Consider the following 25,607-nt stretch of genomic DNA (forward strand, 5'->3'; position numbering starts at 1 on the left):
TTATTTATATAGTGTGTCACAAAAGGCCTTTCAAAGTTTCCATTTGACCAGCTAAAATCATAACTTGGTCACCAAAAGAAACAAAAAAAAAGGATGAAAATTGACAAAAGTTGCTAAAATTATTAAAACTGGTGACTTTCCTAGCACATTTACTTGCCAAATTATTTATTTCTTAATAGTGGTTAACTAGTTGCAGCTTTGAATGCTGCCAACATGTACAATTCAAGTGGTCTGCTGTCTGGTAAGTCTCTGTCTCTAATTCCACTTTCCTGAACAAATCTTGTTTAATTTACTGTTTAATGACCCAGACAGTCCCATCACCTCTTTAGATTTTGCAATAAAAGCATCTCTTATTTCTCCAAGTGTAGCCTTTTCTGACACACCAAGGACATCATACAATGTTGGTTTCCCTGTTGACCTGTAGAGGAGAGAATGGACAAACGTATCATGAGGGTTAAAGAGTTAAACTTAAAACATGTCAAGCTCTAAATTAACTAATATCATCTTGTTTTACTTCCATTCTGAAAAAATAAAGGGAAAATATGTACAAAAAAGTCTTTTGACATCAATCATCTCCATCCATTAGGCATAATTATGTGATTGTTATTCCTCCTATTAAACCCTTTAACTCCCAGAAGAGATTGACATGTAACTTCTCCCTAATATATCCAAACACTATCCACCAAATTTAGAATTTTTAACACCAATGTCAAAGCAGTCCTCCTCTATGGCTCAGAAACGTGGAGAACAACTAAGCAAACGTCCCAGAAATTGCAGACCTTCGTCAATAAGTGCCTTAGGCGAATTTTAAAAATCAGTTGGACTGACAGGGTAACGAATGAGATGCTGTGGGAATTAGCAGGCGAGGAACCAATCACAACTCAGATCTCAAAGAGAAAGTGGAGATGGATAGGTCACATCCTAAGGAAACCGGCTAACAACATCACCCGGCAGGCACTACGTTGGAACCCCCAGGGCAAGAGAAAGAGGGGTCGTCCCACGAACTCCTGGAGAAGAGGTGTTGAGTCCCAAATGAGAAACTGGGGCCACACTTGGGCCACTTTAGGAAGATTTGCCCAGGACAGAACCCGATGGAGGACGGAAGTGGTTAATGGCCTATGCTCCAATCGGAGCTAAGGGAATATATATATCCACCAAATGAGTTACAAGAATACTCAAACTTATCAGGTAGAAGTTGTTATCTTTATCTAACCCTTAGGAATTCTTATTACTAATTTACAGGGAAATGTATAGAAGCTAGAGGGGAGAATTAACAATCAGATCTTGGGAGTTAAACGGTTAAGGCAGGTATGGAATATCAAGTAGCTACCTAATATCATTCAAATTTCTAGTCAAGCCAAATTTATGATTCTCGCAGGTACATATAGATACATTATCTTACTGTTAAGTATCATCATAATCATGGCAATACTAAAACTAACATACAAGCAAATATAAGAGTGAATGATCTATTTCTAAAAATAACTTTCATCATTCGCAGAATGAAAAAAAAAAGATATGACTCAACTGGCCTTATTTATAGACCACATAATTTTGCACTATGGCTTAAAGCTGAAGGAATATTCTTTACCTTGTTGAAGCGGCAGCTGAGTATGGGCAACTCAGGAGAACTTGAAAAGGGTGACATTGTTCTTCCTTCTTAAACAAGAACATGATGTGTATACAACCACTCCTAGTGTCTTTTGCTAATAATATTAATAGGAATAAAATCAACCAATAATCAATTAATCAATAATGTTAGAGGCATATGCATGAGGAGCTTACAGGTTACAAATTTTGAAAGAAACTGTTTCGCAGCAACTATTGGAAAGGGAACCTTTGATGGCAATCTTGTCCACAGTGTTTGAAGAAGTGGAAAATTGCCCAAATAGGCAGCAATGTCATTAAATTATATAAGCGGCCCTACATTCTTTAATATGTCCCTAATTTAAGAATTTCCTTCGATTTCTCTTTACCATTCCATCCATATCTCGTTACTAACATAGATGTATATGTCGAGTTTAGCCTGCCAAATATTGCCACACGGTCGTCTTCTGTGAGCCAAAGAGTCAGGTTTCTTTATGTTCTTTCTTTCCCAGATTAAATGTTAGAGAGAACTATAAAGATTCCCTTATACACACCACCTGCACAAGGTAGCTGAGTTTTTTCTCCCTTGATCTTTTGTCATTCAATCACTGAATGATCTAACGGTAGACAGATATCTTCCGTTACATAAGCAGAATAGCTCAAACTTAAATTATTTAGAAAAAGAACTTTCTTCAATTCCTAATCAGTTAAAAATCTGTATAAAAATACAAATCATGCTAAAAAAATACCTCTGTAATCGTTCCAGACAGCCTGGGTTACCCTTCTACCGAACAAAACAGACACTTTGTTTCAATCAACTGAGCTCTCTCGTCCGCCATCTTGGCGGACAACATAACCATCTCCACCCTACCCGTGACGACCCAAGAGCGTTATCGTGTAAACGTCATCATTTTACACTGCTCATGCGTTGTGCTGAAAGCAGTTGTTCGAAGAAAACATGGCGGCAACCAAAAGATACTTCCCGCTTTTCCTCGAGTTATTTTTCCTTCTTTCCGTTTGCTGTCTCCCTGAACCTGGTAAAAAGCAATTAAATTTTAGTAAGGTAAGCGACAGTTGACTTTCTTGGCTACATTCTGTATTTTGTTTTTGATCGTGAGAGGCTGTTTATCGCAGTCTGTATTCAGAAGCTGATATTCACAAATTTATTTATTGACGTCTCTTGTTTTCTTTATTTCCAGGAACGTCATCATGGTGGTTTTCCTAAAACGATGAATAAGGGTTACACTGTCGCAATGAAAGGTTTGTTCGCAAGCTGAGGCTAATTTCATTTAAACGATCGATTGATATTGTCGTGGAACTTAACATGATACAGTACGCTGTTCGTAGATACTTTTGCAAAATCAGCTTTTTTAATGCGATGTCAAGAAATGTTGATCAGATGTTGACAGAGATCTTTGTAATTATATTTCTATTACTATCATTGGCATTTTCCATCAGATTCTCTACTGTTATAATTTCTCTGGGATACATGTAATTGTTATTTAAAATTCAAAAAAATTTCATCGTTCGTAGAATCTTGCCCAAGTCTCTCGCAGATACGGTCCGCCCTACAGGCTCCAGATTAGCGCATTTGTATGGTTTACTAAAAACACACGAGGAGGGCTTGGTGATGTGCCCTATGCTGCCAGCAAAACAAACATACAACTACGCTTTAGCTAAATGGCTGGACACTAAACTCAAGTCTCTGTTCTTGAATCATTATATGGTAATTGACATGTTGAATACGTGAACGAGATTCACAACTTGGAGATCGCAAACAGTGGCATTTTGGTTTTGTATAACATGTCTTCCCTGTTTACTAACATACCCCTAGATGAAGCAATAAAGGTTCTTGCGAACAGAGCTTTCACAGCTTTCAGCTTTCACAGCTTTCAGTTTTCAGCTTTCACAGCTTTCAGCTTTCAGCTTTCACAGCTTTTAGCGCATTTGTATGGTTTACCAAAAACACATGAGGAGGGCTTGGCAATGTGTCCTATACTATCAGCAAAGCAAACATACAACTATGCTTAAGCTAAATGGCTGGACACTAAACTCAAGCCTCTGAGGACCTCTTATTGCAGCGTTTAGATCACCCCTGATGAAGGCACTAAACAGGGGTGTCGAAACGTTGGGTCTATGAATTGTAACTTCTTCGGTTACATTCATTAAATCTGTAAACCAGAGTCACATCAAACCATGTCTGATTGTCCACCTGGTTGCCATGTGGACTTGAATATATTTTATTTGAGAGCTTTCACAAATAACTGGCTTAATACAACCATACGACTTGAACCTCACCAAAGCTGATCTTGTTGATCTTCTCAGTGTAGCTAACAAAAAACAACTATTCCAGTTCATTGGTGCTCTGTGCAAGCAGACAGATGGTGTGGCCATGGGATCCCCTCTTGGTCCCTTTCTAGCTAATGTGTTCATGTCCCACATGGAAGAGAACCTTGAGCGAGAGGGCAAACTCTCTTCTTTCTATCAAAGATATGTATGCAATACATGCACCATCATGCCAAATATAGCAACAGCATCTAACTTCCTGGACATGCCTTAACATGGCACATTCCTCTGTAAAATTCAATCGAATGCAATGGCATGCTCCCATTTCTGGGTATCCAGTTACTGAACCAAGAGTCATGTTGATACTCGGTTCAAAAAGGGTCCACTAAGAACTACACCTGATGGAGCACATATTTTATCTTTATCTTGGTCACATTTTTCCGATGAATGTGACCATTCGAAGACAGTATTCTCATGTTTGAAGTTCCACCAAATGCCTCATTTACTCTACCATCAAAAGTTTCATTGACTCAAAGCATTGTGATCAGCAGCAACTTTTGTCACCCTCTAAAGAGCCAGATGACACAGTTCATGTAATTTTGCCATTTAGAGACCAAATCTCAGCAGATATCATGAGAAAACAACTAAAGGATCTGAGCTTAAAAGTACACACTGCCATCCAGCCTGTGTTTGTGGGTGGAAAAATTGAACAAGAACTAAATTTCAAAGAAACAAAGCCACCAATTGTAAATCAGCAGTATGTTGTTTATATTTTTCAGTGTGACCTGTGCAATGCAGGTTATGTAGGTTACACATGTAGACATTTATATAATCATGCAAAAGGACATAAAAAACAATCCTATGCCACTGCCAAACACTACAAGAACGTGCACGGAAAGATGCCTTAGGACGTGCTAAGGCATTTCCAAGTGCTCAAGAAATGCAGAAACAAATTTGACTGTTTAGTGAATGAAATGTTTTTTACAAGAGCTTTAAAGCCAACTCTTGATGTGTAATCAGACTCCATTCAGGCAAAAGTATTTTCATAATCTTAGCATCCTTTGATGTTAACCCTTCTATGTTAGTTTTTTGTGCCAAAATTGCTTTTAATGCTGTAAAAAATTGTATGCAAAATAAATTAATGAAAAGAGCAACAATTACAAAGATTATTCTAGATGTAATTCAAATTTTTCTTCTGTAGCAGCCATAATTTCCCAATGAATAATTTGAGATATCTTGTAGTTTCATCCAGATACTGTAACATCTCTAGCTTAAAAACTTATCAATTTAAATTTCTGTTTTGTTTCATGAAGGGCAATGCTCGGGTTATAAAGGAAAAATCTTTATTAAATGGCGTTTGGCAGTTTCACCATGTGCTGAGATGTTCTCACCTTTGGAGGTACATATTTCTTGAATGTTCCCTGTTTTGTCACATCTTTTAAATTTCCTGAAATTTTACCAATTTTTTGGATAGTAATCAGCTTTTAAAGACTTTTATGAGCATGACAAGTCCATGACTTTGATAAAATTATTAGAAATGTTGCGTTTTATTGTGATGACATCCTTTCACTATTTTGTCAATAAGTAGGATTCAAGCCCCAGAATCTTGTAATTTTGTGTATGCGTGTGGGTGTTAACCCTTTACCTCCCATGAGTGACCAAGACAGAATTTCTCTTAAGAATTTTAATACAATGTCAAGCAGATTATTGAGGAGAATTAAGAAAATTATCAATTAGAGTATTAGTGGATCCAAAACCAAATTCTCTAAACTAACATTGTAATACATTGTATGGCAGACAGTTAGGAGAATTACTGAAAGACTTTAAAAACTTTTCATTTCTATTCAGGATGGTGGTGATGATTCAGGAGAGGACCGTGTTGGTATAATTTTTGATAGTGGTTACGCCAATCACTCGCTGAATGGAAACTACACTGTGGATTGTAAAGCTGCAATACATTTTGCGGTTTGTATCCATTTGCCTTGAACTTTTGGTTTTATATCTACTCTATTTCCTCAAATAAGCACCCAGTTATATCTTATAAGTTATATTGTCAAACAAGTGCCCCTCACAGATGAATTATGGTCCAGTTGCCGACAGTTCAACTCACTAATGTCAACTCGCTGATGTATAAAATCAAGTAGAGATGTAGGCGAGTTGGTCTTCAATCTAGTACAACTTATTAGAAGTTAAATATGAAGAAAAGTAAAAGACCTTTAGTAAAAAAACATTTTTTTTCTTCCAAAGTTTATAAGTTTTTAAAGGATCTCAAGGCAAATAAAGCAAGGTGAACATTGCTAATTACCAAAAAAGCTTTAGACGTGATTGAGCTATAACTCATTCACATCTGAAGCTTTCACAGTCATTGGCGATGTTTACCTTGCTTTATTTGCAATGAAATCCTTATAAACTTTGTTGGAAGAAAAAAAATTGTTTTTTTACTAAAAATCTTTTACTTTTCTTTATGTTTAACTTCTAATAAGTTGTAATGGATTGAAGACCAACTCGCCAACGTCTCTACTCCATTTTATATGTTGGTGAGTTGGCGTTGGCGAGTTGAACCATCAGTGACTTGACTGGATACCTCACAGATAAGCACCCTCACTTCCAAGTTACTTTCTCAAATAGCAGGGATGTAAGGTAAACCTGCTTCTATTGCCACTTTATTTGTAACTTTTTAAGCATTAACTACAGCAAAATTAGCACAGAAGGATGATACACACCCTCTTGCAGCACTGGCACTTTTAGCCTAAATCTTATATGTGCTCATGTGCTTGTTTGAGGAATACTGTATTTGCTTGTTTAATTCTTTTATTTTGTTATTAAAAGCTTTGAAAATTTTTTTAGCTGTCTTCAAAACAACAGTGATAAATCACCAATATTTGTCTGGTCTAAAAAAAAAGAGATATGCTGCCACCAGATATGCTAGACAAGTGGAGCTGAATGTAAAATTCTGAATAAAAATATACATGGAACTTCATTTTGTATAGTTTTCTTGTCATCACTGTCCCAGTAGATTAAATTCCTGTTATTTATTGGAGGAGAGTTGGACTAAGCCTTAGAAAAAGTTATAATGCGTTTATTGGACAAAGCTTTTCAACTGTGGGTGTTAAGGACCTCTGAGGCTTATGTAAACTGTGTAGCACTAGGCTAAAACTAAGACCAGGTGGTACTTTTTGTGGCATCTGTTTTTTTGTGGCACATAATTTCTATTGCTGTTTTTTTTTTTAATATATATGTGTAGGACCAAACTGATACGGTAATAGAGTTGATTCAACCCAGCCCTTCAGTTACAGAAAGTCAAGTAAGTAATTTCTAGAGTAACTTGAGGCAGTTGTGTAGATTAAATGTGTGTATGCTAGATCCATAGAGATGTCTCCTTCCTGGAAGACACTAAAACAAAACTGAACTAGGAAGTCCTATTTCTTTGTAAGTTTACTTACTGATGTAGCCTGAAAGACTAAATGAAAACCCTTCAAAAGGTATAAGGTACATGAGCATGTAGTTATGGTGTTAAACTACTGTAGTTGTAGTAACTAGAATAATTGAACTTCAACTGTAATGATTAGTTAACCCTTTCACTCTCAAGATTGGATTGTTAATTCTCTCTTCTAGCTGCTACACATTGCCTTGTAAATTTGTTACCAGAATTCGGTGTTGGATCAATATAATATCTTGTACCTGATAAATTGGAGTATTCCCATCACCAGTTTGCTGGATAATATATATGGATACTTTAGGGAGAAGTTACATGTTAATCACCTCTGGAAATGATTGACATGCAGGGCGTGAAATTGCGCCTAATACAGGCGCCAATGCGACTAAATTTTTCACTTTGGCGACAAAATCCTGAAAGTTAGTCGCCAAATTGGCGACTAGAACGTTTCATCATAACCTTACCAAGAGATACCGTGAATTAAAAAGATTTGCAAAGATAAATCCGCAGCAAACTTCCTCGTTAAGTTTGTTTCCAAAACGTAGCACATGCATCTCGATCGATAACTAGACGCCATCTTGGATTTAGATGAGCCTGAACGTTGTATATCATCAATCCTAGTGTCCACTTTGTAGCACGTTAAAGATGTTTTCCTTAACTTAATTTTGGAGGGTCTATCTAGAATGCTGACAGCATAAAGAAAGATTTTGTTTGTCTTTGAAAATGGCGACCAACTTTTTTTGAATTGGCTACCACTTTGAAGAATTTAGGAGCCAAGTGGCTATCAGAAAAAAAAGTTAATTTCACGCCCTGACATGTAACTCTCTATAATATCAATACATTATCTAGCAATCAGGTGGTGAGAATACTCCAACTTATTGAGTAGTTAACTTGATCTAACATCAAATTCTCTAAACTAATTTACAAGGAAATGTGTATCAGCTGGAGGGGAGAATTTTCAACCCAATCTTGGAAGTGAACATGTTAATGGTGATATTCACGTTGTGTACCATTATTTTTCTTTCATTTGTGAACAGGAAAAGGATCAGGGAACAGAGGAGAATCAAGATGAGAAAAATAAAACTGATGATGTACGTCATACTGTTAGACATTAATTTGTTCACTTACATTGTACACTGTCAATAGCTTAGTCAATAAGTTGTATTTAAAAGTAATCTTATTTGTCCTGATTATTTGATATCATGCAATCTCATATCAAATTGTGTCAATGCTTTTGTGTAAAAATGAGCCTAATGCAAAGAAGGTCCCAGATAAGAAAGTGAAGATTTAAATGCTAAAATGATTGGAGAATTCACATCACTTATTTGATGAAAAAAATGAAACAGAGAACTTGTTTTACAATCAAAGTCTCTTTGGTTAGTGATCAGTTCCTCTATTATCCTGATCCTAATAAATGATTCAGCAGTATTGCAGTAAGGAAAAATGAGATACAGGAGACTTTTAAACTCTTTAACTCCCAGATCAAATTTGTAATTCTCTTTACTGTCAATCATACAATTCTTATAATGTTAGTTCAGAGAATTTAGTATTGGATCAACTAACTACCCCCAAATTGATATTTTTCTTTATTCTCATCACTTACCTGGTTGATATTGTATAGATATTTTAAGGAGAAATTCTGTCTTGGTCACTCATAAGAGTTCAAGGGTTAAGAGTTTAAGAGTTGACAGCTGGTTGAGGTAGCAATAATAAGTGAACCTCAAATTGAAAAAAATTGATTTAAAGTAACTTGCACGTGCAGTGGATTTAGAAGAGGAACATGTAAGTACCAGTAGTAGACAAGATTTTTTTCATGCAAGCTGGAGTACTTTTAATAGCTCATACTTTAAAGTAATGTCAACAGTATTATAGATAGAGTAAAGTTCAGCTGCGTTTTAGAGGTAATCTGAGATTGCATTGGTGTTTTACTTTACTTTGCTCTGTGATTGGTCCAGAAAACTTGCACCACTCTCTCAACCAATCAGATGTAAAACACGTGCTTTTCTTGTACTTTAGGCAATTTAGTTGTTTTTACTTTGAGTTCTGGAAACTTCTTAAAATTATTTTCCTTTCTCCTTATCATAACTGGTAATGCAAGGGTTAAATTAGCTGCAGCAAAGTAAACTTCAACTGAAAAAGATTAATTGAAAGTAGAATTTTGTAACTCTGGTATTTTTTATTCATTTGCTAGCAGAAAGAGAAGGCAGACACAGAGCAAGAAAAGAAAAAGAAACCTGTTCACACTGATGTAAGTTTCTGATTTATATTCATTGAAAACTGGTTCAACAAAACATGATGTTTGACAGGTGTGAATGGGATATAGGACCAGTTAATAAACTGAAGTTTTTGTACTAAAAAGGGAGAGTTTACTTCTCCGATTTCTATTGATGAATGATGTCTGCCTGGAGTATCTGTTAGTGTGTATCGCAGCACCAACACATGCATCAATCACATGTGCATGTAATTTGTAGGAATAACAGTGTGCATGCACTTCCATTGGGTGAAGTTATATGCATGCAGCATTCGATGATTTACATGCAAAAGTGCATGTGTTTCATCTTTTGACTTTTTTACATATGTGCCCATGCATTTACTTTTGTACTCCAATGCGATGACTGTGAGAATTTTTATTTCAATCTACTGTAGGACTCTTACAGAAAAGATAATAATGTGTGTGTGATGGAAAAAATGCAAAGTCCATTATTCATACATAATTCAGTTGAACAATATTAATGTCCCTGAGGTTAATTAATATACTTCAGGCAGATTTCATACTGAAGTTTTGTAGTTTGCCCCTCTTTGGTGAAGTTTCAATGAAGTATTTTAAGGGGAAGGCAGTGTTTCCTAGTTTCTAGTAGTTGAAGGTGTTCATTTGCCAGAGTAGTCATTTGAAGAATATTTCAACTTGTGTTTAAAATGAAAGGCAATCTGTTTTTCATTTTTTGCAGGAAAATGAAGGCAAAAAAGGAAAAGATTCAAAAGGAGAAGAGAAACCTGACCCTGACGTGGTAAGCACACCGTACTTTCTGACCTGGTTTCCAAAATGTATTGTGGTATTGTTTGTAACTAGTACTTTGAAGTAATGTTTTCTTTCTTAAAAAGTAACCAGATGTCATATTTTGCTTCCCCTTTAGAGTGAGATGCTAGGAAATGGGGATGGGAAACCTCAGAAGACCTCTGAACGAAGAAAGAGAGATGCAGATGTAAGATTTTTATGGCTGTGAGACAGTTATAGCTGTCTGCTTTAAGGCTTTGACCCTAGGAGTGACCAGCATCTAATTTCTCTTTACAATACTACCCCTGAGTCACCCATCAAGATCACGAGAATCGAGGAAATGATCAGCAACTAAAGAAGCTCTTGATTGGTAAACAAATTCTCCTTGTCAGCACCTTGGGAAATGTATAGAAAAGAGTATGAAGATGTTACTGATGTTAGGGTCAAAAGGCTAAATGCAGAAGGGTAATTCCTGAATAATTTTTTCCAACAGTGTCAATACATTTTCAAGCGAAAGAGGTGATAAGAAGGTTGAGAGACACTGTCTGCTTTAACCCTTTACACCCTAACATCAGTATGCATATTCTCCACACTGATCTTTATACATTTCCAAGGAAACTGACAAAGAGAATTTGTTTGCCAATCATAAGGTTCCTTCCCAGGTGACTATTTCCTTTATTTTCATAACCTTAATGTGCAATTCAGGAGTTATCTTGTAGGGAGAAATTAGATGCTAGTCACTCTTAGGGCTCCAAGGGTTAAGCAGTGTACAAAGTCGCAGAGAGTGAGTGACATATCATGTTTAATATGAGTTTGGTCTACTGCTTAGTGGAGAAACATCTCATTTGAAGTTAGCTGAAACATTGGTTTTAAAACCTTGTGTGTTGTAAATGACATCTAGAATGATTTAATATTTAGTCACCATCCTTCTTATTGCATAGTTGAAGGTTGGAGTTAGATACAGCACATAATGTAAAAATATAAAATGAAGTTCGTCCAAACAAAATCAATTGGACTTATCATGCACTGCTCATGTTAGGTAGGTTTTTGTGTATTTGGGAATGGTTTCTTCGTTTGATAATTGGACCAAGGATCAATAAATTGTTCATGGTTTTGTTTTGGGTTCTTTTTTTTTATTTTCAAATATCTTGGTCGCCAATTGGCAACTTTTGTCAAAATTTTAGTCACCACTTTACTTTAATTTTTGTTGCCAAATTTATTTTTCACTTGCCATGGGGACCAAAGGTTTGCATCTTGGAGCATTGGTAATGCATGATTCTGGGGTGATATTGTAAGAAGAAGCTAGATGTCAGTCACTCAAAGGGGTCAAAGGGTTAATAAGAAAAGGCACTGATAGGCTCCAGGCGCAGTGCTCCTGTGTGTGAGATTATTACAGCAGTTTTTAATAGATTCCCTCTTGTTCCAAAGGACAAACCAGAGGTGAGCAAACCAGAGGTGAGCAAACCAGAGGTGAGCAAACCAGAGGTTAAACCAGAGGTTAAAACAAGTAAATCATCAACTGCATCATCTACAACAAAAGGTTCAGAGGTGAGCTCTATACCTAACATTGTGTGCTCTATCATCAAGTACATGTAAGCTCCCATCTTAAAAAAATTATTGACCAGGCTTGGTTGGCTCACATTGTAGGCCACTGCCATGTGGTAGGGTGAGGGTTCAAGTCCCAGAGCAGACCAACCCTCAGGGTCTTAAAATAACTAATGAGAATGTACTGTCTTTGCTACGACATTGGCAAATGGTTTGGCATTCTAGTCTCTGATGGGGATGATAACCCTTACGCCCTGTCTCCTGTATCCTCTCTTTACTGGTTAGCAGGGGACATTAAAGAACCCATGCACCTCTTGCAAAGAGAAGGGAACATAGCTCCTGGTGTTGTGATCTGACCTTGTTATTGTTCATACAGGCCACTTATTAAACCAGCTTTGAACTGAACTTGACCAGCCTCACTAAATATTGCAAATACTCTCTTATGCATGTAAAATATGAAATTAACCCTTTAATTCCAAGAAGTGATTAATGTGTAACCTCTCCCTACAATATCCATACATTATCCAGCAAACAGGTAATGAGAATATTCAAACTTATCAGGTGGAAGTTGTCGCCATGATCCAACACCAAATTATGAGGATAAGTGTTACTTCCAGAGGGGAGAATTTATTATTCAACAGTTCTTGAGAGATGAAATTAGGAGATCCTCGCAGCTAAGAACACTACTGAAACGAGTAGTTGTAAATGGGACCTGAAAAAAATTTCAGGCCCGTACGGGATTTGAACCCATGACCTCTGCGATACCGGTGCAGCGCTCTACCAATTGAGCTAACAAGCCAACTGGGAGCTGGTCAATGAATTGGGTCCAAATAAACATCCGAGTGAATAAAGATTTGAGATATATGAAAACTGACAAATATGCAAATATGTGAGTTTTCATATATCTCAAATCTTCAGTTCTTGAGAGTTAAAGCATTAAGTATGAAAACCTGCAACTCTGACATTGTGGATTATCATTCATGTTGCAAGGAAAGAATGTCAATGCCATCTTGTGAATGCACAAACATCCCAAGATCACATTTTCTAAAAACTGTGACAATGGGTCAGCTGACACACACCCTGTACACTCACAAAACAAGTCAGCTTGCACTGTAATTTGAATCTGTGAACAAGATGAACAATATGTTTGAAAGTTTTACTAAGTTACTTCAAGATTGTAAAATGCACCATCCTAATTTTGTGACTGATCCATCACTTGTCTCTGATTTTCAATGTATTACCCTTTCTGATGTTAACAATGGTTATTTTGTTCCTTAAGAATTCAGAAAGTTCTAAAAAGCCATCTTCAAAAAGTTCATCGGTAAGCTTCAAGGTCTTTCATAAAGTTTTGTCTTCAAGTTGATATCTTCAAAATGTCTTAAAAGGGATTTTAAGGCTCTTTCACTGTTGCATTTGCAATTTCCTACACAGCTTTGGGTGCGAACATAATTTCTTGCCTTTACTTCATAAGCAAGAAAACTTCTGTTACAAAAGCCATGGTTCCAGCTGATGAGAATGAGCTATTGAATAATAATGATTTTGTTTAATTATCTGTCATTTATTAGTCTTATCCTTTAGCGGTTTTTCTTTTCAAGACATTTTAGGTGTTATCCAATAAATTTTCAAAATTGATCATTTTGTTGTGCAGCAATTATGAGATGTAATAGCCTTTTTATAATGATAGCAATAATAATGATAATGTTAATGATAATACTTATTATTATTACTAATATCCTAATGGTAATTGTTATCCCTGTGATAATAGTTTTAGGTTGTTGATTATATTTATTAAAAATACTCTTGTACCATTTTTCTTTTTATTGATGTTGTTGTTATTTTGCTAATGATTTGTAGAAAAAGCCCAAAAAAACAGGAACAACTAAGAAGAAAACTGAAGAAAAGGTGAATATCAAGTCTTTTTTTAAAAAATCGTTTATATGTAATCCTTCTTTTTCACATACTGCTCACAGATGAGAAATAGCAACATTTTTTCCCCAGGATCTTTGGAATTGATATGGTAGTTCAGTCTGATTGCAAGGGTGAGTGCAGTCTTGAGAAGGATTGTTGTCAGCAGTAGTGACTGACAATTCAACATCCTGAGCAGGAGTTGGGACTTCACAGGACTACACTCACCTGGATGATCAGACGACACTATCACATGTTAACTACAGGTTCAAACCATTTACTGTATAATTTGAATATGTTTGTATTCTTGGTGATTTCTTGGATTCTGGATGTCTATGTCCTGTAGCTTTGTTCCATTTATTATTAATAATGATAGTTATGATGGTGGTAATTACCTCAGTTATAAAGATGTTAACCCTTAACTCCCATAAGTGACCAAGACAGAATTTCTCCTTACAATATCAACACAATATCAAGCAGGCAGGTGATGAGAATAAAGAAAAATATCAGTTAGGGGATTATAAGGTGATTCAATGCCAAATTCTCCAAACTAACATCACAAGAACTGTATGGCAGGCAGTAAGGAGAATTACTAATGAGATCTTGGGAGTTAAAGGGTTAAAAGATATGATATTGATATAAAAAGTTGTTAATTTTTTGTTTTGTTTCTAACAGGTTGTGAACCGTATTTGTCAAACAAAACGTGATGGGGTCTTTGTATTAGTCATCGAGGCTATACCAGTGAATAAACTTGAAAAAGATGAGGACTTTGATCTGAGTTGTAAGTAACAAAATCATCTGCTTGAGTGAAATAATGGATCATTGTCATTTATTTAAGAAAAAGATTCCATGTTGTTGTGTGTTATACTTTGCTAATGACAGCTGATTGTCTCTCGTACAGTGGATGTTGAAATGAAAGGGAAGAATGGTTATCTGTCTGCATCTGATTGGCCTCTGTATCCTGTAAGTGGAAAGAGTGTGTTTTGCTATTGCATGGTTTATTCTTGATGTTGCTACATGCATTCAATTATTCCTTGCCATTAAAAATGCAACCTACTAGAATGTCAAAAATTGTTGTTTATTCTGTGCTTGTCAATGGGTGGCTTGCAACAGGGTTCTTTTTTTTCACCAATATATCTTGACAATGATGGCTACCCTGGATGTTCCCTCTAAAATCCAAGCAAGTATTGTATTTTGTGTCTAGGACCAGTAAGAGTTAATATTGAAGTTTAGCAGCAGGCACAAAAAGGAGAGGGAATTCAGTTGTAATCAGCTTGAGTTTGAATTTACAAAGACCATGATTACAGCAATTGTTAAAGTACAGAAAATCCAAAGTATTAAAAAAATTTCAGATTTGTCAAATTCCAAAAACTTAGTGACCCTTTAAGAAAATGGTGTTGATGTACAATTCTCAATCTTTTAAAGAACTTGTGGAGTATTTTTGCCATTTTTTACTACCTGGGTAATGGTATAAGGCACATGACAAAGAATCCAAAACTGTTTCATTGGTAGCTCTAGTGGTGTTTTTTACAGAGCGCCATTGTTAACAGCAATGGAACTCGTGGTGAGTGCGTAGAGCGTGGTGAAACGGAAAAGGTGAACTGATGGGAAACAAAATGAAAAGTGGCTTTATTTAATGGTCGAAGTTATCTTTACTTACATGTACACACTCACTCAATAAAAGAGTGTTCATCAGAATCTGTTTTTCATCCCTTTAGTTTTATGGCACCATGTCACTTCTCTATGTGTTCTACGGTCTTGTGTGGCTGATCGTTTCTGCTTGCCAGTGGAGAGATTTACTCAGAATACAGGTATAGGTATTAATCTCATCTTACTTTCAGTGATGCAGTGGTTTTATTAGGAGCTGGTTACTTATAGGCAGCTGCTTTCGAAAAAAGTTTTTGAATTTCCCCCTCCCCCTCCCATGGCGTTGTCATTGTATGGATTTTTTTTCCACACGTGTAAAGTGAAGACGAGCTCTCTTGTCTTTATGAATAATAAGTAATTTTCAAGTTTTGTACCAGAACAGTTCAATCTTGTAATTTTTATCTTCATCAACTCCTGCAAATCTTCCAAAGAAAAACAGCTACAGTGTATGAAGAAAAGTAATGATGAGTGAATGGAAAATAAGATGACACTAAACCCTTAAACTCCCAAGATCTGATCGTTTATTCTCCTATCTAGCTGCTATACATTTCCTAGTAAACTAGTTACGAGAATTTGGTTTTAGATCAAGATAACTTTTATCTAACGTTATACTTGAGCTGTACTGCAGGCGTGTTTTTCTTCTTCCATGAATATAATTTTGACTTGTTCATGGTTTTCTTTTCAGTTTTGGATTGGAGGTGTTATTGCTCTGGGTGAGTAAACTGTCTTGTTAGTAAACTGTCAGGGCGCGTGTCATATGAACTTCGTAATAGACCCTGGAGTCTCTGTGGCTCAGTGGTAGAGCATCGGAGTGCGGAATCTGAAAGTCTGAGATTTGATTCCTCTTGGGGACTCAGAATTTTCTTCTTTGTCCCACGCTCGTGACAAGACGTAAAAAAAAACATCTTTCTCTAAACTATCTTGTGTTCCTATATATTTATTTATGACAGATTCACTCCACTAGATTACAATGAATTAAATTAAATTTATCACTACAATAAAGAAAGGTTGTAGAGGAGACAACCGAAATCGCTGACGCACCATGCTAGGGATGTCCTGTTAATTAAAGTGTAAGGAAAGCATTTACAAACATAAAAATAGGAGTTTTAATTATCTTAAATCAAAATTAAAACATTCCTTTTAAAGGCTGCAATATCATCTGATTCTCTCAATTGAAATCTGAATAAACACGACACAATTATCTTATATACAATGGTAGCAGTGAAATCAACTATTTTGACTCAAAGAAACCAAATAAACAAACAAACTTCATTGTATTTTATACAGACAGTGCATTGCGTGGGATTTGTACGCGCCACGCACGGGTGATGTTTCAGTTCAGAGCGATCACTGTTTTCATGAACATACGACCCAAGAATTATTCTACTGTTCAGGCATTGAAAAAAAAAAAGAACCGTGAACTCTTGGGTTTAATACTATTGCATTGCAGTCGTCATTTTTTCATGATTATTCTTTTTGTAGGTATGCTGGAAAAGGCTGTGTTCTTCTCAGAGTACAATAACATTAACATTACCGGGGAGACAAGTAAGTGCTCTTACTTTTCACTCAATTAATGTTAAAAAATGTGAATCCTCTAATGTGTATTTGTGGAAAATATGCTCTTCTTTGTTATTGCCTTCTCATTAAGGTATCTCTTGGATACTTACTCTGCAAGTGATTTGCATCAATTTATCTAATTTTCCTGATTATTTGTTGGTCACCTGTCTTCTTTTTAGACCCAGGATTGACAGTTTTTGCTGAGCTTGTGTCATGTGTCAAGAGAACGTTGGCTCGAATCTTGGTCATCATTGTCAGTATGGGATTCGGTATCGTCAAGTAAGTTCGTGTGTTTGTTCTTCTGGCCTTGTCAGAGTTTTGTTCTTAGACAAGACACTTTATTCTGCCTTTGTCCACCCAGGAGTATAAATGGGTACCAGCGAAATGTTGAGGTAACTGAAGAAAACACTGAAGGGGGAGTGGGGAGTGGGCTGGGCTGGATGGTAGGGTAGGGAAATGTCTCTGATCGCTTCATTCTACTGAACCCCTGACGGGATGGCTTTTGATTCGTAAACTTATGTTATTTTACTACGTTATTTATTGAAGTACCTTTAATTTCGAATTATAACATAAAATCTTTTTCCCGTATCAGACCCAGACTGGGATCAACCCTTCATCGAGTGTTAGGAGTTGGAGCTTTGTACTTCATCCTGGCTACTATCGAGGGATGCTTTAGAGCACTTCGTGTAAGTCTGTCAATCACCGCTTATTTTCTCTAAGAGACCTCAGGACTTCATACGAATGAGCGTCTAATTTGAAACGGTTTTGTTAGATTTCGGGTGGTTCCTTTACAGATTTTTGAAGACAGTGTGTACTCTCGGACAGTTCTGTACAGTTCGTCTTGTTTTCGGACACTTTTCGGGTGGTTCCTTTACAGATTTTTTTAAGACAATGTGTGCTTTCGGACATTTCCTTGCAGTTCGTCTTGTTTTCGGACACTTTCGTCAGATTTCGGACTCTACCGTCCAATTTCGGACGCTATTGTCCAATCTCGAACTCTCGTCCGATTTCGGAGGTTTTCGTCGCATGGAGTTAGGTCGCCAAGTTGTGTCTGAAAAAAGTTGTTCTTGGATTCCGGACTATGACGTTTCCAATGTAGAATGATAATGGTCCAACTTTTTCTTGGGCAGTCTTGACACCAATTGATTTTTTCTATATTTCTTTTGTCTTTTATCAATTATAATGATAGGAAACGAAATAAAGAGAAGAATAGTACTTCGATAAAGTTTCGGCTCAATGAAAATTGCTTTTGTATTTACGGGCACTTGGGTAACTTTTTTTGCAGCCAAAATCTGATCCTGGTCGTCAGCAGTTGATTGCCAGTATCCCGTTGGCTGTTCTGGATGCCTCCATCTGCTGGTGGATATTTATGTCCTTGGTTCAGACCACAAGGACTCTTCGTATCAGACGCAACCTGGTGAAACTCTCCCTGTACCGCCACTTCACAAACACTCTTATCTTTGCAGTTTTGGGTGAGCTCATTTCTTTAGTTTTTGCGGGCGAATTCTTGATGACATTCTTCTTGTCCCCGTACTCCTCCACTCTCTCCCCGTCCATGACCTGTACATCCTTCACTCATTTCTTCCCCTTCCGGCCCCCGTCACATCTTTGTTGCTCTCCTATTTCCCTCCCTTTTCCTCCTCCTCTCTTCCACTTTCCCTGCTTCCTTGCCCTCTTGCCATCTTTTCTGCCTACCGCCTGCTCCTCTACCCTGCGTCTTCCTCCTTCTTCTTCCCTTCACACTTTCTGTACCCCTACCCTCTAACCCTTACAGCCTCCTTCCTTCACTCTCTGTCTTTCCCTCATTATGTCCCTCTTTCAAATAACATCTTCCCCCTCAGTTCAACTGCCTCGTTCCTTTTCGCATACACAAATTATGACAATGATACTGTATTTCGTTTGTTGTTCTTCATATTCTAGCATCTGTGGCCTACATGATTTGGTCCATCAAGACTCACAGATTTTCCAAGGGTGGTTGTATCACGGTAAGGAGTTGAAATCGTGATGTCACAACACTGACCTTCTGCTAAGTTCTTGTAGGGCCAACGAAGGGCCAACGCTGTCACAACACTGACCTTCTGCTAAGTTCTTGTAGGACTAACGAAGGGCCAACGCTGTCGCAACACTGACCTTCTGCTAAGTTCTTGTAGGGCCAACGAAGGGCCAACGCTGTCACAACACTGACCTTCTGCTAAGTTCTTGTAGGGCTAACGAAGGGCCAACGCTCGAAGTGACAGCTTTAGAAATTCTTTACGGAGGCCAGTTTACGTTATTCTCTTGTAGGACTGGTCTGAGTTGTGGCTTGATGAAGCTTTTTGGCATTTCCTGTTCTCAATCGTGCTGCTTGTCATTATGGTTTTGTGGAGACCCACAGCAAATAATCAAAGGTAAACAGGTTTCGTTCATCTGCTAATCAAGCAATTTTCAATCGGGCGTTGAGAGTGACATGAGTCTGTTTGGTTCTGCTTAACTTCGTTCTCTTATTGCTCAAAAAATTGACGTCACCCTTGCAACCAATCAGATGTAAAATTTCATCAATTGGGGAATTGATTACTCGTGTTTTCGCGCGCTCGGGGCGGTGCACTTGTTTTCAAGGCGAGTTCTTATTGGCTCCTTATAACCGTTCTACGTGATTCGTCTAGAAAACTCGCGCCACTTTTTAAACCAACCAGATGAGAACTTAAAAATAAATTGTGACTTCGTCACTCGCGCGTTCCCGCGCTTCAAGCTGTATGCTTGTTTCCTCTTTAAGTTCTCATTGGCTCCCCGTACATTTTCCTTTCTTCTGGTTGACTGTCGTGATTACTACGCCTCTGCATATACTGGGCCCTCAATCAAAAAGTGCCTGGTTTCCTTTTGAGAGATTCCAAACGTCACTAACGAAAATTTGAAAGACGTCCGAAGAATTCCGAGAATGTTCCGAAGATTTCCGAGAATGTTCCGAAGAATTCCGAGGATGTTCCGAAGATTTCCGATCGTCGCATATTCTCACCTGTTGCAATCTTTTCTCTGACAGGTACGCCTTCACCCCAATTGTTGACTTTGGTGACGAAGAAGATGAAGACGAGAACATGACCCTGTCAGATGCTTTCGGTGAGAGTCCGAAAACACTTCTTTACGGCTGTAACCCTTTACACACTAACATCTGTATGCATATTCTTTACACTGTTCTCCATTCATCTCCTAAGGTGCTGGAAAGGAGACTCTCTTTAACAATCAACAGCTTCTTTAGTTTGTGATCATTTCTTGTATTCTCATGACCTTAATGGTTGATTAAGGGGTGATACTGTAAAGAGAAATAAGAAATTAGTCAGTCTTAGGGGTCATCGGGATAATTTTGCTCTGCTGCGCACCATGGGGTAGAAGAAGCTTCATTTGCAACCAAAACTACGCGGAACTTGTTCAACTTGGTATTTTACTAGATATAAAGTACCATCGTTTGTCTCACAATTTTCGGACTGCATACTGCGAGTCCTCTTCAGGAGACGAGGTCAACTAGTATCTTGTCACTTTATGGATGATAAAGTATTTTGGTTATTTTCTTTTAGGTCCACTGTGTAGCTTGCTAGGTTAGTGTGGCATTTTTCAGCAGCCAAGAGTCCTTCCTCTAAATTGCGGTTTTTTTTTTATTTTTCGCAGATGGCATGAAGATGAGGAATGTCAAGAACACACCAGAAGTTATCATCAATGGCGACACGAAAAGAAAACACAAACCAGTAAGTTCATGAAAACGTTGTATAGTGTCTGAATCAAAATTGATTCAGTGACAGTGACTGTCTGAGCAGCGCGTAACCAGTTGTTTCTTTGCGTTCAGGAGGATGATCTGAAATGGGTTGAAGAAAACATCCCCAGCTCTGCAGCTGATGCGTAAGTTATCATAGACTATTTTGCAAATATTCGCCGAAAATGAGATGAATATTTTACAGGATTGCGTTTTTGGTACTTGACCCTGGTGTTACCAAGGAGACTGGGGAAGGAGCGGTGGGCTGGTAACTAGCGGGGCAAACTCTGGATCGAAAGGAGTGGGTTCGAGTCTCGGCCAGGTCATTCTGTTCTGTTCTTTGGAAAAACGCTTAACTCCCAAAGTGTGTCACTCATTTTCCTCCTTCCTCCCCCCCCTCCCCTCCCTTAGGAGTATAAATGGGCGCAGGCAAACTGTCAGTGAAATGTTGGAGGGCACAGGTCAGAGGAGGGGGGGGGGACGGACTTGCAATGGACTGGAATCTCATCCAGGAGGGGTAGCAATACTCCTTGTCGCTCAATGCTACGGAAACTGGGATAGGCACGGGCTGTTTCATAGTATTGTATCTTCTTTATTTTATTAAAACATTCAACCTTTACATGGTTTGTGTAACGTTTTTTAGAGTCTTACCAAGTGTGTTGGACTCAGATGAGGTGAGTCACATTTCCATTGTGTTGTTCTGCTAACAGAATCGCAAACTGCTTCAAATTTTACAAGAGAGAATATCTTTTCCCTTCCTGTCACGAGCGTGAGACACAAACAAATTCTAAGTCCTTATGAGGGATCGAACCTCAGGCATTCGAATTCCGCGCTCCAACGCTTAACCATTGAATCATAAAGACTGTACAGTGAACTAGGCGATTGCAAGGTTCATATATGACACACGTCCTGCATACTGCTAAAATCAGCAATGTTGAAAGCCTCTAAAAATGGTATATTTTAAGCCCGTCAGTTAAACAAAAAAAATTGTTTTCGTCTCGTCAGGAACGTGGGACAAATAATATACTTCTCATTCCCCAAAAAGCATTTAAAGAATCTTTGTAGCCATCGAAGTAAAAACATTTTATTTTATCTTGTTAGGAACTAATGACAACCAAGTTTGAGATGTCCAAAATGGAATAAAATTTTTACTTTCCACCGAATCACTAACGCGGTATGTAAGACTGTACGTAGCTAAATTACTTGTTTTGGGTTTTTAATGTACATTTAATCCCTCTTTTATTCGTGTAACTCCTTAGTTGTGGTTCTAAAATCTCCCTTTTTAGCCGCGATACTTTTCCCTGTAAATTGGTGTGGTTACCGTTTTATGAGTTGAAGCGTAAACCTCTGTACGTTTTAGAGATTGACTGTCGTCAAACCAAAACCAAAGTAAACGCAACAGCCAATTAGAAAAAAGAAATTATCAAAAGAGTCAAGTAGCCAATGGGAAACATGCAAATTGTTTGAAGGCGGGAAAACGCGATTGACTGAGACGCGCTTGGTTTTAGTTCAACGCGAGTTTTTTGGACAAATCATAGAGCAAAGTAGAGCAAATCCAGAGCAATTCTTGATTAATTTCTACACTCCATTGAGAATTGCCCCAGACCGCAGAATACAGTTGTCATACTGACTCAAACCTCCTTCATTTTCAGTCCTTCTAAACTCCTCTTCTAAACGCTCAAGCTTCAGAGTTCAGTTGGTGAGACGCGTCAACGTGATTTTTTTTTTCGTTGAAACGAAAGTGCGCAGTCAAAGAGATCTGGGCACTAAGATCGGTGCTCGTTTCTGCTGTTCATCTGTAGGAGACGAGACACTGGCTCAACAACATAACTTGTTTATTTTCGCATTTCCTGGAGGGTTCTATTCCAATCGTGGAAAAGTCAGAACCCGTTTCTTCGTGCTTTTGTATTTTCCTTTCTACTCTGAATGTTAGTGCTAATACGTCTTAACCCTTTAATCCCAAGGAGCGTTCAGCATCTTCTTTCTCCTTACAATGATACTGCTGAATCATGCTTTGAGATCATGAGAATAAAGGAAATGATCACCAACCTAAGAAGCTTTGATTGATAAACGAATTCTCGTTGTCAGTTCTAAAGGAAATGTTGAGAGAAGAGTAGGGAGAATGTGGATACTGATCTCAGGGCGTAAGGGGTTAAGCGATAAGAATATGTTCAAATGATGTTCTAAACAAATTGATCTGAATTATTTGGCCTCAAACGGTCAGCTTTTGCTGAATTATCAAACGTGATTCCTTTACATAGCTTCTTGGAAAATTTTAGAGAGAAGTACGAAGTAGTTTTAAGTTTTACAGAAGCCTTTGTTATTGAGTTGAAATGCGCTTTCGTATGTTGCTCATTGTTACAAAATGCTTACTGCTGTTTTTTTCCGTTAAATATTTGACTTTTGTGTTTTGTTCCGTTACTTCAAATTACTACGATGTATTCCAAGCAGTGGTATTAGTTCGGTAATATTTCTCTCTGTGGGTACTCCAAAAGATTTTTATATTACGTGGTCCAGCCGCATGTTAGTTTTGAATCAGTTAATATATTAATTTAAACGGTAAATTTTATTCCATTTAATCACAATCGTGAATTACAGTGGCTTCGGTTGAGTATATCAATGCCTTGCTCGAACTTGAGAGTGTTCGTTTTCACTTTTGAAGTCTTCTTTTGGAAGATTTTTATTAGTTGTTAACCGTAAACGGCAACTATACAAGAGATTTCGTATGGTTCACTATTTACTGAGGCGAACAAACTCACGCAACCACGATTGGTTAAAACTTTGATCCAATCGGAATCATCATCTTTGGACACGCTCGTGTCGGATTCATTTTCAAATTGCTCATATATCATTCATGACTCAGTTTTTCTTAGGAGTCTGAGAAAAATATTGCCTTAATGGACACAAAGCTTATAAATAAGAGTTTTTCATGGTAGGAAAACACCAGAGATCTAAAATTAACCAAAAAAGATAACGGATGGACAAGAATGTAGAAGGTTCTTGCGGATTGCAGTTCACGAACTTTGACTTGACGAGTTTAACTTGGGAACAGCGGCAATTCCACTTCACTTTCTTTGCATTTGATTGACATATTCGCCGTACGAACAGTCGTGTCCAGTTCCCCCTGTTTACCGAAACCCGATTGACTAAAATCCTTGGTTAACTCCAAATCAATTTGATCCGTTTTCATAGCAATTAAAGCTGGATTTATTTATATCAGGTGTTTCGCAGTCCAGGTTATATGGTTAGATACTGCTAATAGCAGTTTTGAAGCTGATTCTCTCTCCGTAGATTTCGATATTTTAAAAAAATGAAATTGTAAAGAAATAAGTTATCTGTAATGTGTAAATATTCCAAGTAGTGTGAAGAAATTGGCAAAAAGACGTGAATTTTGTCCCAAAGAAAAATGAAAAATAATTAGAAGGTAAATGTTTTCTTTGCGCACGACGTGGCTACATCATCTAATGTGTGCGCGCCCTTGAAGTCGTTTATTGCAGAGTTGTGGATTAAACATGCACTTCATCTATGGCTTATGACTCGGCATAGGTGTGTGTGAATTCTTGCAAATTTTTTAGGAATCAAAACTTTTGCGCCTTTTTCCTTACGTCACAAATAATTATTGATTTTTCCTTACTGCGTTTAAATTACTCTTGCAAGTTTTATTTTTTGCTTAGTGTTGACAACTTGTTTTGCAAATACAATTGAGAAAGCTTTCAGAGGCCTTGGTATGTTAAGTCAGATGTGTTTAATGGTAATTATGTAACAACTACAATTTCGTTAAGTAAACAGAAAAGTTCCGTAACTTCCTTTAGTGACCAAGACATAACCTCTCCTCACAATTTCAATACAGCATAACATCAAGCGGACACGTGACGATATTATAGAAAAATATCAATTAGGGGACGATTAGTTGATCCAATATAAAATTCTCCAAACTAACATTGTAGGAATTGTATGGCAGCTAGGACAGTTGATATTCTCTTCGTTGCAGACAGTTAGGAGAATTATTATGGAGATCACTGGAGTGAAAGGGTTAAATGCGTAACAGTTTCGCTCAGGAGTTATTTCCTTTTTTAAAGTGTTTTAATTGTTTCATTCCGTTGAATAGTTAAATCACTGGCCTTTGGGTTTAGATAATTTGAAAATGTAATTTACCAGTTAAAGAAATAACGCGCAGACGCGCTATTGGGCGATCAAATCATATAATTGATTAATTTGATTTTTATCGTGGTAGACAAATAATGGCGTGTATTTCTGGGAATCGCAACATTTGTATTACTTTATTATGTCATTTGCCGGATTTAATAAATTTGTTCGAGGCCTTAATTTTGTAGTTTGCTTAATTGATGCGTTAATTCAGTGATTTGTTGATAAATTTATGTTGTCAGAGGGTCTCGCGAATTCGTCGTGCATCTTCAGATTCACCAAAGCGATCCCTGGCAGCTTATTTCAAATCTGATTCAATAATTCTCCAAAGGGCTTGTCGTTAATTCTCTTTTAAAAGTACATGGTCATTTCGAACGTACAATGAAGACATTGAAAGCGAAGATCAAATGGCGATGCGTTTGGTTCGCAAGCATGGTTACATGTTTTGATTCTCACGTTGTTTGGGTAGAAGGGTCCTTGTCTCGTCATCAACGCAGCAATTCGGAGGAAGAGGGAACTGCTTGAAAGGAAGTCACATATTTGATACTTTTGGCGCTGGAAAGAGTCTCGCGTGATTAACCCTTTACAACATCAGTATTCATGTTCTCCAAACTGTTCTCTGCACATTGACTTAGTTGCTGACAAAGATAATTCTAACAATCGAGGGTTTGTTTAGTTGGTGATCATCTCCTCTCTTCTCCTGACTTTCATGTTTGATTCAGGGGTGATATTGTAAGGAGAAATTAGATGCTAGTCACTCCTAACGGGTTAACAGGATAGAC

The 25,607-nt window shown here is 37.4% G+C and overlaps 2 protein-coding genes across 3 annotated transcripts in view; one reads left to right on the forward strand and one right to left on the reverse strand.

Annotated features, from left to right (window-relative positions):
- LOC131784927 (dnaJ homolog subfamily C member 4) overlaps window positions 1-2,446 on the reverse strand; it is an 8,476-nt gene extending 6,030 nt beyond the window's left edge. Inside the window, exons 1-3 of the mRNA XM_059101769.2 lie at window positions 2,337-2,446; window positions 1,592-1,706; window positions 322-418 (exon numbers count right to left, since the gene is read on the reverse strand). Of these exons, the coding sequence (XP_058957752.2) occupies window positions 322-418; window positions 1,592-1,674 (180 nt within the window). The 5' untranslated portion in view covers window positions 1,675-1,706; window positions 2,337-2,446. The remainder of the gene's footprint in view (window positions 1-321; window positions 419-1,591; window positions 1,707-2,336) is intronic.
- An 82-nt stretch (window positions 2,447-2,528) lies between these two features.
- LOC131784956 (transmembrane protein 87A-like) lies at window positions 2,529-25,005 on the forward strand. Of its 2 annotated transcripts, none has more exons than XM_059101798.2 (28): window positions 2,529-2,650; window positions 2,787-2,847; window positions 5,187-5,272; window positions 5,722-5,838; window positions 7,118-7,177; window positions 8,347-8,400; window positions 9,501-9,557; window positions 10,258-10,317; window positions 10,444-10,512; window positions 11,733-11,852; window positions 13,129-13,170; window positions 13,704-13,751; window positions 14,430-14,535; window positions 14,656-14,717; window positions 15,473-15,565; window positions 16,087-16,114; window positions 16,884-16,946; window positions 17,138-17,237; window positions 17,551-17,644; window positions 18,244-18,430; window positions 18,879-18,943; window positions 19,242-19,345; window positions 19,975-20,051; window positions 20,598-20,674; window positions 20,773-20,825; window positions 21,323-21,353; window positions 21,781-21,853; window positions 22,332-25,005. In XM_059101798.2, exons 1-27 carry the CDS (start codon window positions 2,546-2,548, stop codon window positions 21,820-21,822), a joined length of 2,061 nt encoding a protein of 686 aa, XP_058957781.2. In that variant the 5' UTR covers window positions 2,529-2,545; the 3' UTR covers window positions 21,823-21,853; window positions 22,332-25,005. The 2 variants fall into 2 exon arrangements, with proteins under 2 accessions (XP_058957781.2, XP_066016692.1); XM_066160595.1 differs by having other exon boundaries at window positions 9,504-9,557.
- The last annotated feature ends 602 nt before the right edge of the window (window positions 25,006-25,607 follow it).

Source organism: Pocillopora verrucosa, chromosome 13, assembly GCF_036669915.1.
Source record: "Pocillopora verrucosa isolate sample1 chromosome 13, ASM3666991v2, whole genome shotgun sequence".
In the NCBI taxonomy this organism is placed as follows: domain Eukaryota; kingdom Metazoa; phylum Cnidaria; class Anthozoa; order Scleractinia; family Pocilloporidae; genus Pocillopora; species Pocillopora verrucosa.